Source organism: Nomascus leucogenys, chromosome 2 (assembly GCF_006542625.1).
Source record: "Nomascus leucogenys isolate Asia chromosome 2, Asia_NLE_v1, whole genome shotgun sequence".
NCBI classification, from domain to species: domain Eukaryota; kingdom Metazoa; phylum Chordata; class Mammalia; order Primates; family Hylobatidae; genus Nomascus; species Nomascus leucogenys.
Genome location: NC_044382.1, coordinates 75491633 through 75504266, shown reverse-complemented (window position 1 = coordinate 75504266; position 12634 = coordinate 75491633). Strand labels below are relative to the sequence as shown.

At 50.1% G+C, this 12634-nt stretch overlaps 1 protein-coding gene across 2 annotated transcripts; it reads right to left on the bottom strand.

The window, feature by feature from the left end:
• Positions 1-1004: 1004 nt before the first annotated feature.
• Positions 1005-4679, bottom strand: ZNF688 (zinc finger protein 688). 2 transcript variants are annotated; one of them, XM_003282365.4, is made up of 3 exons: positions 3553-4679; positions 3129-3242; positions 1005-1735 (listed from the first exon to the last, which is right to left on the bottom strand). In XM_003282365.4, exons 1-3 carry the CDS (start codon positions 3746-3748, stop codon positions 1215-1217), a joined length of 831 nt encoding a protein of 276 aa, XP_003282413.1. In that variant the 5' UTR covers positions 3749-4679; the 3' UTR covers positions 1005-1214. The 2 variants fall into 2 exon arrangements, with proteins under 2 accessions (XP_003282413.1, XP_012359501.1); XM_012504047.2 differs by lacking the exon at positions 3129-3242 and having other exon boundaries at positions 3553-4060.
• Between the last annotated feature and the right edge of the window lie 7955 nt (positions 4680-12634).

Below are 12634 nucleotides of genomic sequence, written 5' to 3'. Positions count from 1 at the left end.
TGGTCTTAAAACTCCTGACCTCAGGTGATCTGCCCACCTCGGCCTCCCAAAGTGCTAGGATTACAGGCATGAGCCACCGGGCCGGCCCTTTTTTTTTTTTTTCTTTTAAGAAATGGAGTCTTGGCCAGTCACAGTGGCACATGCCTGTAATCCCAGCACTTTGGAGGGCCAAGGTAGGTGGATCACCTGAGGTCAGGAGTTTGAGACCAGCCTGGCTAACATGTGAAACCCTGTCTCTACTGAAAATACCAAAATTAGTTGGGCATGGTGGCGTGCACCTGTAATCCCAGCTACTCAGGAGGCTGAGGCAGGAGAATTGCTTGAACCCGGGAGGCAGAGGTTGTAGTGAGCCGAGATGGCGCCACTGTACTCCACCCTGGGTGACAGAGTGAGACCCTGTCTCAAAAAAAAAAAAAAAAAAAGAAATGAAGTCTTGCTCTGTTGCCCAGACTGTAGTACAGTGGCACAATCATAGCTCACTGTAGCCTTGAACTCCTGGGCTCAAGCAGTCCTCCCACCTCAGCCTCCCAAGTGGCTGGGACCACAGGCACGATGTGCCACTATGCCTGGTTCATTTTTTTTTTTTTTGGTAGAGATAGGATTTCACTATCTCTAGATAGTGATATCCTACATATCTAGATATCGCTAGATAGCCTGTTGCTCAGGCTGGTCTGAACTCCTGGACTCAAACGATCCTCCCTTCTTGGCCTCCCAACAGAGGCTGGATTTGTGCCACCTGCATCTATTCTACTCCCATCCACTCCAGTGTCTGGGTCCCCTGCTGATGACAATTAGCCAGGGTTTGACCACGCCCTCCATGTAGGTCTCCTCCCCAGGCCTTGGTCCCCCTCAGCATCTGCATCTGAAATAGATAAGGAGTGGCTAGTTCCTGAGATAATATAAAGGTCTCTGTTGCACCTGATATTCAGATAACACTTTGAAATGAGTCCAGGATCTCACTGTCTTCTTTTTTTTTTTTTTTTTTTTTTTTTTTTTTTTTTTTTTTTAACAAAAGACTGGGGAGAGGGGTGGCAAGTCTAATCTATTCGAATCTTTACAGGCACTTTTCTTTTTACAAGTTGGAAACTTGAGGGATCCTTGAGGAAAGCCCAGGGCATGAATTTCAGTTCCGGAGTCCCCGACTCAGTGCCCACCTCAGGGCTCCGTCAGTCCTTCGTGCCAAGGTCAGGCTCAACTCCAGCCTGCGGTGCCGCTCAGCCGCACTCCTCGAAGATGTCTGGGTAGTGCCGGAAGAGCACAGGCGGGTCCCGGTCACCTCGGACGGGGGCCCGAGGCACAGCCCGGATCCCAGGCCTCCGGCCCCGCCGCCCCCCGGAGCAGGAGCGGTGGATCCACTGGTGCGCTTCCACTGCGAACTTCCTCTTGAAGCGCATCCCACACTCGGGGCAGGGGAAGGGCCGCTCCCCCGAGTGCATGCGCCTGTGGCTGACCAGCAGCGAGGGGTAGGTGAAGCGGCGGCCGCAGTCCGTGCACACGTGGCGCCGCTGGCCGGCCTGAGCATCCACGCTGGGTATGGGTGCCGGGGGCTGTGCTCCTGTGGTCGGGTCCCAGGCAGCATTTTTGGGTGGCTGTGCCCGTGCCGGGGCCACGCTAATAGCTGGGTCAGGGTTGCGTTCCACCAGCACTTCAGGACTCTCCTTCACAGGAGCCTTTCTAGGCCCTTTGGCTCTTGGGACTTCCTCAGGTTCCTCTTCCTTCCTGTTTGGGACATCTCCTGGGAAACCGGAATTAAGTTACACTTACAAACACTTCTGCACAGACTGTCTCTCAGGTTATAGAATGCTTTTCACTTATGGCAGTGAAGGAAGTTCTGTCCAGTGATTAACACACAGGCTTTAGAACAAGGTAAACAGGATTCAGATCTCCTAAAAGTGACTTATCTGAGACTTGGTTCCTTATGCATCAAATGGGAATAATAATGGCTTTTGACTTCACAGCGTTGCTGGTTTAGCTGAGTAGATGCATGTTAAGCACTTAGGAAATGCTCAGGAAGCAGGGGCTATTATTTATTTATTTATTTATTTATTTATTTATTTTTGAGACGGAGTCTCACTCTGTCACCCAGGCTGGAGTACAGTGGCACAATCTCAGCTCACTGCAACCTCCGCTTCCCAGGTTCACGTGATTCTCCTGCCTCAGCCTCCCGAGTAGCTGAGATTACAGGAGCCCACCACCACGCCCGGCTAATTTTTGTATTTTTAGTAAAGACGGGGTTTCGCCATGTTGGCCAAGATGCACTTGAACTCCTGACCTCAGGTGATTCATCCCGCCTCAGCCTCCCAAAGTGCTGGGATTACAGGCATGAGCCACCGCACCCGGCCACGCAGGGGCTATTATTAGTGAGGTTCCTCCATTTTTTGTAAGGTGAGGCTCTTTTACACGTGAGGAAACATTTGCTCAAGGTCACTCCACTGGGGGATGGGGAAGGGAGAAAAGCCAAGTTGTCAATGACTGGGCATTTTTTCTTGTGCCACTTCGCCTCACTTGAGGAATGTGAAAGGCAGACCTGAAGGCACTTCCATTCTTGGGGAGTTTTAGTTATTCCTGAAAGAGGGAGAATGAGCTGGCCGGGCACAGTAGCTCACGCCTTTAATCCCAGCACTTTGGGAGGCCAAGGCGGGCAGATCACATGAGATCAGGAGTTCGAGACCAGCCTGGCCAACATGGTGAAACCCTGTCTCTACTAAAAATACAAAAATTAGCCGCGTGTGGTGGCGTGTGCCTGTAATTCCAGCTACTCGGGAGGCTGAGGTGGGAGAATCGTTTGAACCCAGGTGGCGGAGGTTGCCGTGAGCCGAGATTACACCACTGCACTCCAGCCTGGGCTACAGAGTGAGACTCCCTCTCAAAAAAAAAAAAGAGAGAGAGAGAAAGAGAGAAAATGAGAGAAACCTAGAAGCCCAAGCATGTTGGACTGGGCTCCCGGTCCTCACAGAACCGCTGTCCTATATTCTGAAAACTTTGTACCAGGTCTGCCTTCTTTACTCCTCTAGTACCCAACTCAGTTGAATTTCTTTAGGGATGCTGGAAGTGGGGGCCTGAAAAGAAACTCTGCTAGACAGGAAGCCCTGGAAAACCAAGTGGGGGGACCCGGGACTATCCCTCACCTCTCCGAGCTCCTCCCAGTCTTTCCCCCTTCTCAGGATCCTGGGCGGCGGGGCTCCAAGCCTCACTCTCCTGTTCCATCCAAGAGATGAGGGCTGGTTTGGGGCCTGGGAATCCTGGGAGAGAACAGGGATCACAGCGCGGGCCTGAGAGGCCATCATGGGAAGATGGCATTCCCCTCCAGGCTGAGGGCACCCCCTCGGAGCTTATACTCAACCTGGACGGGGGTGCAGTGCTGCTGCCTGAATGAAGTGGATGCGGGTGCAAACACTCCCGAGGGGGTACCTGAAGCCCTGGGAACGGGAGGTGGCTGCTGGTGTTGGTGCAAGAGTGCGGGATCAGGGCTCACAGTCCTCTCGGCCCTTCTACATCATCTCCCCTGTGAACCCGGTGAAGGAGGAGGGGGCTCGGACCCGGGGCTCTCACCGAGCGCGCCCAGGTGGCCGTAGGTCTCCCGCATCACGTCCCGGTACAGAGCCCTCTGCGCGGGCCGCAGACAGCCCCACTCCTCCGGGGAGAAGTACACGGCCACGTCCGCGAAGCTCACAGCCCCGGGCTTCCTGCAACCAGGCCGGGTCTCCCCGGGCCTCGGCGCCAGGAGCAGGGCTGGGGGCGGCGCCATGGGGCCTCGCAACCCTGATCGGCGGCCGCCAGGTCCCTGGAGCCGCCGCCTCCCCGCTCCCAGCCTCAGCTGTCGTCCACAGGAAGGGCGGCCCCGCCCAGCCGTGGCGTCCGAACGCAGCCGAGGCAACCGAAGTAGCAGGGACTGGCTGCTAGGGATTCGAGGATTCTGATAGGGACAAATATAATTCCTCAGTGTTTATTCACTTCATGGCCGCTTGGACAGAGATACGCGGGTTAAGGGACCCGGAAGGTGCCTTCAGAAAATATGGCGACCACCTAGCTTCAATTGGCACAGGCTGCTCTTAAGGGCGCCATTCTTTGACCATATCAAATATGGAGCCTTTTTGACTTCTCTGGCCTCATGGTCCCACTTGCCCTTAAATAAAGCCGCTTCGCTGCTTTTTCTAGTGGGGGAGGCGGGGTGTCTGGGAAGTAGAGGAGAGGCTTCTTGCCTTCAAGAAAGATGTACGGGCCCGAAGCTTCACTTACCCCTCTGTACCCGCAATACGCAACGGCCGGTGATTGGCGACGATCCCGGAAGAAGCTACGCGGTGATTGGCCTGGGACTGGCGGGGCATTTGAAGGGACCCCGCGGTCCTGAAGCCTCTGTTGATAGACTGGAGCGCAGCGGGGACCTCGGCATCTGCGGTGCTCGGGATTGTGTCCCCTACGGTCTCTTACCGTGCCTCCCGATGGCGGGAGCTGGAATTTGGTCCCCAGACTCCTTGGGAAGACGCGCACACCCTAGCAAACCATGTGTACACCCGCGGTAGAAGCAGGTGCGTGTTTTACAGTAGCTTAGCTGCGGAGTCCACCCAGCCCCTGGCATCCGCAGCTCGGCTCGTTCAGGCTCTAGACCGAAGCTGCAGGCGAAGGAACGTGCTTGGTGAGGATGGAATCGGAATGGGGAAGTTTTAAATTAAATTGTAATTGTTGGCCGGGCGCGGTGGCTCACGCCTGTAATTCCAGCACTCTGGGAGGCCGAGGCGGGCGGATCACGAGGTCAGGAGATCGAGACCATCCTAGCTAACATGGTGAAACTCTGTCTCTACTAAAAATACAACAAATTAGCTGGGCGTGGTGGCGGGCGCCTGTAGTCCCAGCTACTCGGGAGGCTGAGGCAGGAGAATGGCGTGAACCCGGGAGGTGGAGCTTGCAGTGAGCCGAGATCGCGCCACTGCACTCCAGCCTGGGCAACAGAGCAAGACTCCGTCTCAAAAAAAATAAAAATAAAAAAATAAATTGTAATCGTTGCTAACATACATGAATTTATTTTTTGTTTGTTTAGAGACAAGAGTCTTGCTCTGTGGCCCAGCAGTGCGATCCTAGCTCACTGCAGACTCGACCTCCCGGGCTGAAGCGATCTTCTCACCTCAGCTTCCCGACTAGCTGGGACCACAGGCGCACACCCCATGCTTGGCTAATTTTTAAATTTTAAAACAGAGGCAGGGTCTTGCTATGTTGCCCAGGCTGGTCTGGAACTCCTGGCCTCAAGCAATTCTCCTGCCTCGGCCTCCCAAAGTGTTGTGATTACAGGCATGCGCCACGGTTCCCGGCCATTTCTACTTTTTCTTTGAGAAGGAGTTTTACTCTTGTTGCCCAGGCTGGAAGTGCAATGGCGCTATCTCGGCTCACCGCAACCTTTGCCTCCCGGATTCAAGCGATTCTCCTGCCTCAGCCTCCCAAGTAGCTGGGATTACAGGCATAAGCCACCATGCCCGTCTAATTTTGTATTTTTAGTAGAGACGGGGTTTCTCCATATTAGTCAGGCTGGTCTCGAACTCCCAACCTCAGGTGATCCTCCCGCCTCAGCCTCCCAAAGTGCTGGGATTACAGGTGTGAGCCACCACGCCCGGCCCTGCCATTTCTACTTATTTACGTTGTTCCAAATTACCAAAGATAGCATCAACTTTCCAATCCTATTTTTTTTTTCCTGGGAAACCTTCCTCCTTTAGCCTTCAGTCTCCTCTCTAAACTGGGTTGGGCCTCAGTTCTTCTCATACGGGGTCTCCCCTTCCTGCTGTCCTGGCTTGTATCCGCCACTTCCTAGATTTAAGGTTTTTATTTTTCAGCCAAGATGGGTCATCGTCATGGCTGGCGGCATTGGACTGTAAATACTAGTTGCCTTCATCCCCACATTTGGAATATACCTGCAATCACACAGGATGCAGAATACTGTTTGCTAAGCGTGGGGCTGGTTGCTGGAGATAACAAGCAAGGCCTACCAGGTCCCTGCTGTCATTCTGGCTCTAGATCTACTTGCTTGGCTCCCCTGCCAGCCCTAGTATATCGAGCCTTCCTTTTTATTCAATAATGTTCTTTATTGCTGACTTTTCAGTCAAGATTTCTTTGTATTTTCTGGCCTACCCTTGCTGTTTTTCACCTGAAATACTTTTTGGCTTCTAGTGTGACTCCTGCTGATCTCATATGCATATATTATTAATTGATTAATTATTAATTGTTAATAATTACATATTATTAATATGCTTATATTATTACCTTGAGTTCTGGAACTGCCTCACTGCACTCCACGTGGTGAATACTATAGAAATTAAGTAAGGAAAAATAAATCCTCAGAAATGAGTATTTTTTTAATTTTGAAAATATTTAATTTAGGCCTGGCCCAGTTGCTCACACCTGTAATCTCAGCACTTTGGGAGGCTGAGGTGGGCAGATTGCTTTAGGCCAGAAGTTAGAAACCAGCGTGGGCAACATGGTGAAACTCCATCTCTACTAAAAATACAAAAATTGGCCAGATCTGGTGATGCACACTTGTAGTCCCAGCTACTCAGGAGGCTGAGGCACAAGAATTTCTTGAACCCAGGAAGCAGAGGTTGCAGTGAGCAAGATCATGCCACTGCACTCCAACCTGGGCGACAGAGTGTGACCCTGTCTGAAAAAGAAAAAAAAATTGGGCTGGGCACAGTGGCTCGTGCCTGTAATCCCAACACTTTGGGAGGCCAAGGCAGGGGGATCACCTGAGGTCAAGAGTTCGAGACCAGCCTGGCCAATATGGGAAAACCCCGTCTATACTAAAAATACAAAAATTAGCTGGGTGTGGAGTCGGATGCCTGTAGTCCCAGCTACTCAGGAGGCTGAGGCACAAGAATGGCTTGAACTCGGGAGACGGAGGTTGCAGTGAGCCGAGATCATGCCATTGCACTCCAGCCTGGGTGACAGAGCAAGACTCTGTCTAAAAAAAAAAAAAAGAAAAAAAAAACAAACAAAACAAAAAATATATTGATACACAAAATTTTTACATATTTATGGAGTTCATGTGATATTTTGCTTTGCTTCATACTTAGAATGTACAATAATCAAGTCAGGATATCACTTTGAGTATTTAACATTTCTATGTGTTGGGAAAATTTCAAGTCCTCTCTTCTAGCTATGGAAATTTACAGTACTTTGTTGACTATAGTCACCCTACTCTGCTATTGAACATTACAAGTTATCCCTTCTTCCTAAGTGTATGTTTGTACCCATTACTCAACTTTTCTTCATCCACCTCTCCCACCCACATACACCCTTCCAATCTCTGGTATCATTCTACTCTCTATCTCCCTGAGATCAACTTTTCTAGCTCCCACATGTAAGTGAGGACATGTGATATTTGCCTTTCTGTGTCTGGCTTATTCACTTAACATAATGACCTCCAGTTCCATCCATGCTGTAAACATGATTTCATTTTTTATGGCTGAAGTCCACTGTGTATATATATCATATTTTCTTTATTAATTTGTCCACTGATCAACACTTAGGTTTATTCCATATCTTTGTCATTGCAAACACAGCTCTACAGTAAACACAGAGATGCAGGTTATCTTTTTTATATACTGATTTCTTTTCCTTTGGATAAATTCCAGGTAGTGGGATTGCTGGATCACATGGTAGTTCTTTTTTTTTTGAGACAGAGTTTTGCTTTTGTTGTCTAGGTTGGAGTGCAATGCCCTGGTCTCGGCTCATTGCAGCCTCTGCCTCCCAGGTTCTAGTGATTTTCCTGCCTCAGCCTCACAAGTAGCTGGGATTACAGGCACCCTCCATCACGCCCAGCTAAATTTTGTATTTTTAGTAGAGAAGGGGTTTCACCATGTTGGCTAGGCTATTGTGAACTTCTGACCTCTGGTGATCGATCAGCCTCGGCCTCCCAAAGTGCTGAGATTACAGGTGTGAGCCACCATGCCCAGCCCACATGGTAGTTCTGTTTTTGTTTTTTGAGACATCTCCATATTGTTTGCAATAGTGGCTGTACTAACTTACATTCCCACTAACAGTGTGTAGGAGTTCCCTTCTCTTTTTTTTTCTTTTTTGGAGAAGGAGTTTCACTCTTGTTGCCCAGGCGGGAGTGCAATGGTGCAATCTTGGCTCACTGCAACCTCTGCCACCAGGGTTCAAGCGATTCTCCTGCCTCAGCCTCCCGAGTAGCTGGGATTACAGGCGCATGCCACCACTCCTGGCTAATTTTGTATTTTTAGTAGAGATGAGGTTTCTCCATGTTGGTCAGGCTGGTCTTGAACTCCGGACCTCAGGTGATCCGCCCACCTCAGCCTCTCAAAATGCTGGGATTACAGGCGTGAGCCACTGCGCCCGGTCAAGAGTTGCCTTCTCTTGGCATCCTTGCCAATACCTGTCATGTTTTGTCTTCTTAATAACAGCCATTCTAAGGTACGATAATATCTCATTGTGTGCTTTTTTGTTTTTGAGTCAGAGTCTCGCTCTGCAGCCTAGGCTGGAGTGCAGTTGCGCAACCTCAGCTCACTGCAGCCTCCCCCTCCTGGGTTCAAGCGATTCTCCTGCCTCAGCCTCCTGAGTAGCTGGGATTACACACGTGCACCACCATGCCCAGCTAATTTTTGTATTTTTAGTAGAGATGGAGTTTCGCCATGTTGGGAAGGCTGGTCTCAAACTCCTGACCTCAGGTGATCCACCCACCTCAGCCTCCTAAACTGCTGGGATTATAGGCGTGAGCCACCAGGCCGGCTTCATTGTAGTTCTGATTTGCATTTCCCTGATGATTAGTGGTGTTGAACATTTTTTCGTGTACCTGTTGACCACTTGCATGTTTTATTTTGATTCTCCTTCTGATTATTATTAATTATCATTATTATTGAGACAGGTTCTCACTCTGTCACACAGGCTGGAATGCAGTGGTAGGATCACAGCTCACTGCAGCCTCAACCTCCCTGGGTTCAGGTGATCCTCCCATCTCAGCCTTCAAATCGTTGGAACTAGAAGTGTGCAACACCATGCCTGGCTAATTTTCATTTTTGTAGAGATGGGGTCTCTCCATGATGCCCAGGCTGGTCTGGAACTCCTGGGCTCAAGTGATCCTCCCACCTCAGCCTCCCAAAGTGCTAGGATTACAGGTGTGGGCCACCATGCCCAGCCTATTATTGTCATTTTGAAACAGAGTCTCACTCTGTCACCCAGGTTGGAGTGCAGTGGCAAGATCAAAGCTCACTGCAGCCTGGAACTCTTGGGCTCAAGTGATCTATACTCCCACTTCCACCTCCTGAGTAGCTAAGACTACAGGTGAGTGGCTATTTGGATTCTCCTTTTAAACAGAGTAGCAACTTGAACCAAAAATACTTTTGTTTCTTCAGATCCTATGTTGTAAATCATTTCTGTTTGAACTAAGTATGCAGAAGACTTAAGAAGATGAAGCTGAACAATAACAATCTTAACTAAACAGATTGAAAGAAACATTTTTTTTTTTTTGAGATGGAGTCTCACTCTGTCGCCAGGCTGAAGTGCAGTAGCGTGATCTCGGCTCACTGCAACCGCCAACTCCCTAGTTCAAGTGATTCTCTTGCCTCAGCTTCCTGAGTAGCTGGGATTACAGGCACGTGCCACCACACCCAGCTAGTTTTTGTATTTTTAGCAGAGACAGGGTTTCGCCATATTGGCCAGGATGCTCTTAATCTCCTGACCTCGTGATCCTCCTGCCTTGGCCTCCCAAAGTGCTGGGATTACAGACATGAGCCACTGCACCCGGCCTGTTTTTTGTTTTTTTTTTTAATTTTTTTTTTGCACACAAAACAATAAACATTTTCTAAAAATACATACAAACAAAAAGATGCGTATCAAACATTATTAGGAAGGTTGCACATGGGAACTTGGGGAATAGAAATGGGGGGTGGGAATTAAAATAAATGAGAGAGGGACTTTATATGGATCAGTGATAATAACTCAATCCTCTGTTTGACAAAGAAGAAGGAGAAGGAAGAGGAAGAAAAAGAAAGTGGGATAAAGGATCAGAAAGAGAGGAAAATAGAAAAAATTAGAGTATGACTCCAGGGTAGACCTGTTTTGTTGTCACTGAGTTGGTTGGTTGGTTTGTCTGTTGTATTTTTCATGTTTCACCATGTTGGCCAGACTGGTCTCCAACTCCTAGCCTGAAGTGATCAACCCGCCTCGCCCCCCAGAGTGCCGGGACCACAGGCGTGAGCCACCACGTCCAGCCCCCACATTGCTTCTGGCCTCCGTGGTAGACCTCTCAGACGGGGCGGCCGGGCAGAGGCGCTCCTCACTTCCCGGACGGGGCGGCCGGGCAGAGTCGCTCCTCACTTCTTCCCGGACGGGGCGGCCGGGCAGAGGCGCTCCTCACTTCCCAGACGATGGGTGGCTGGGCAGAGGCGCTCCTCACTTCCCAGGCGATGGGTGGCCGGGCAGAGGCGCTCCTCACTTCCCGGACGGGGCGGCCGGGCAGAGGCGCTCCTCACTTCTTCCCAGACGGGGCGGCCGGGCAGAGGCGCTCCTCACTTCCCAGACGGGGCAGCCGGGCAGAGGCGCTCCTCACTTCCCAGACGATGGGTGGCCGGGCAGAGGCGCTCCTCACTTCCCAGACGGGGCGGCCGGGCAGAGGCGCTCCTCACTTCTTCCCAGACGGGGCGGCCGGGCAGAGGCGCTCCTCACTTCCCAGACTATGGGTGGCCGGGCAGAGGCGCTCCTCACTTCCCAGACGGGGCGGCCGGGCAGAGGTTTTTTTTTTTTTAGACAGAGTCTCACTCTGTGGCCAAGGCTGGAGTGCAGTGGTACAATCTCGGCTTACTGCAACCTCTGCCTCCCAAGTTCAAGCAATTCTCGTGCCTCAGCCTCCCAAGTGGCTGAGAACACCACAACCTGCTAATTTTTGTATTTTTAGTAGAGATGGGGTTTTGCCATGTTGGCCAGGCTGGTCTCAAACTCCTGGCTTCAAGTGATCCACCGTCCTCGGCCTCCCAAAGTGCTGGGATTACAGGTATGAGCCATAGCGCCAGGCCTGAAACAAGCTTTCAAGTAAGACTAAAACTGTTCCATCTCAAGTAGCTGATGAGTTGTTTTTCCTGCCATTCATTATAAAAATACAAAAATTGGCCAGGCACAGTGGCTAACACCTGTAATCCTACCACTTTGGGAGGCTCAGATAGACAGATCACTTGAGCCCATGAGTTCAAGACCAGCCTGGGCAAAACCCCATCTGTACAAAGACAAAAATTAGCCAGGCATAGTGGCATGTGCCTGTAGTCCCAGTTACTCAATAGGCTGAGATGAGAAAGAGAAACACCTGAGCCCAGGAGGTCGAGGCTGCAGTGAGCCGTGACTGTGCCACTACATTCCAGCCTAGGCTATAGTGAGACCCTGTCTCAAGAAATAACAACAAAATGCTCTTGCTTTCAAATTATTTTATTGCCCATCAAATTGTAAATGTTTCTTCAAGACTCTTGATCAGATTATTAGAAGTCACAAAACATACAGGAGATGACCGGGCTTCAATAGACTTGTCAATAACAGAGTACAACTGAACTTTAAGTGGGAGCTGAAGTTTCTTTCTTTCTTTTTTTGAGACAGAGTTCCGCTCTTGTTGCCCAGGCTGGAGTGCAATGGCATGATCTTGGCTCACTGCAACCTCCGCCTCCCAGGGTCAAACGATTCTCCTGCCTCGGCCGCCCGAGTAGCTGGGATTACAGGCATGTGCCACCATGCCTGGCTAATTTTGTATTTCTTTTTTTTAGTAGAGACAGGGTTTCTCCATGTTAGTCAGGCTGGTCTCAAACTCCTGACCTCAGGTGATCTGCCCACCTTGGCCTACCAAAGTGCTGGGATTACAGGCGTGAGCCACCGCGCCTGGCTCTTTTTATTTAATAGTGTCTTGCTCTGTTACTCAGACTGAAGTGGCGCCATCATAGCTTACTATAGCCTCAAACTCCTGGGCTCAAGCTGTCCTCCTTCTTCAGCCTCTTCCACCATGCTCGGCTAATTTTTAAAATTTTTAGTAGAAATGAGGCCTTGCTGTTTTCCAGGCTCGTTTCAAACTCCCAAACTCATGCAATCCTCCTGCCTCAGCCTCCCAAAGTGCTGGGATTACAGGTGTGTAATCAGCTAACAGCTGAAGTTTCTTGCATAAAACTCAGCTGTATGCTGAAGTGTTTAGAAGTGAAATGTAATGATGTCTGCAACTTACTTTGAAATACATTAATAAAATGGATAAGTGAATGGATAGAGGGATAGATAGGCAGATTGACATGTGTAAAACAAATAGAGAAAAATGTTATTTGTAGAATATAGGTGATGCTAAAGACCACACAGCCAGTGGAGACTGAGCCAAGCTAGGAATCCAGGTCTACCAATTCAGGACAGGCTATGTGGTGAAGTAAAGATAACACCCAGTTCCCAGTTTCTGTTTCTGTTTTTGTTTTGAGACAGAGTCCTGCTTTGTAGCCCAGGTTGGAGTGCAATGGAGTGATCTCAGCTTACTGCAACCTCTGTCTCCCAGGCTCAAGTCATCCTCTTGCCTCAGCCTCCTGAGTAGCTGGGACTACAGGCATGTGCCACCACGCCTGGCTAATTTTTTGGTAGAGATGGGGTTTCACTATATTGCCCAGCTGGTCTCAAACTCCTGACC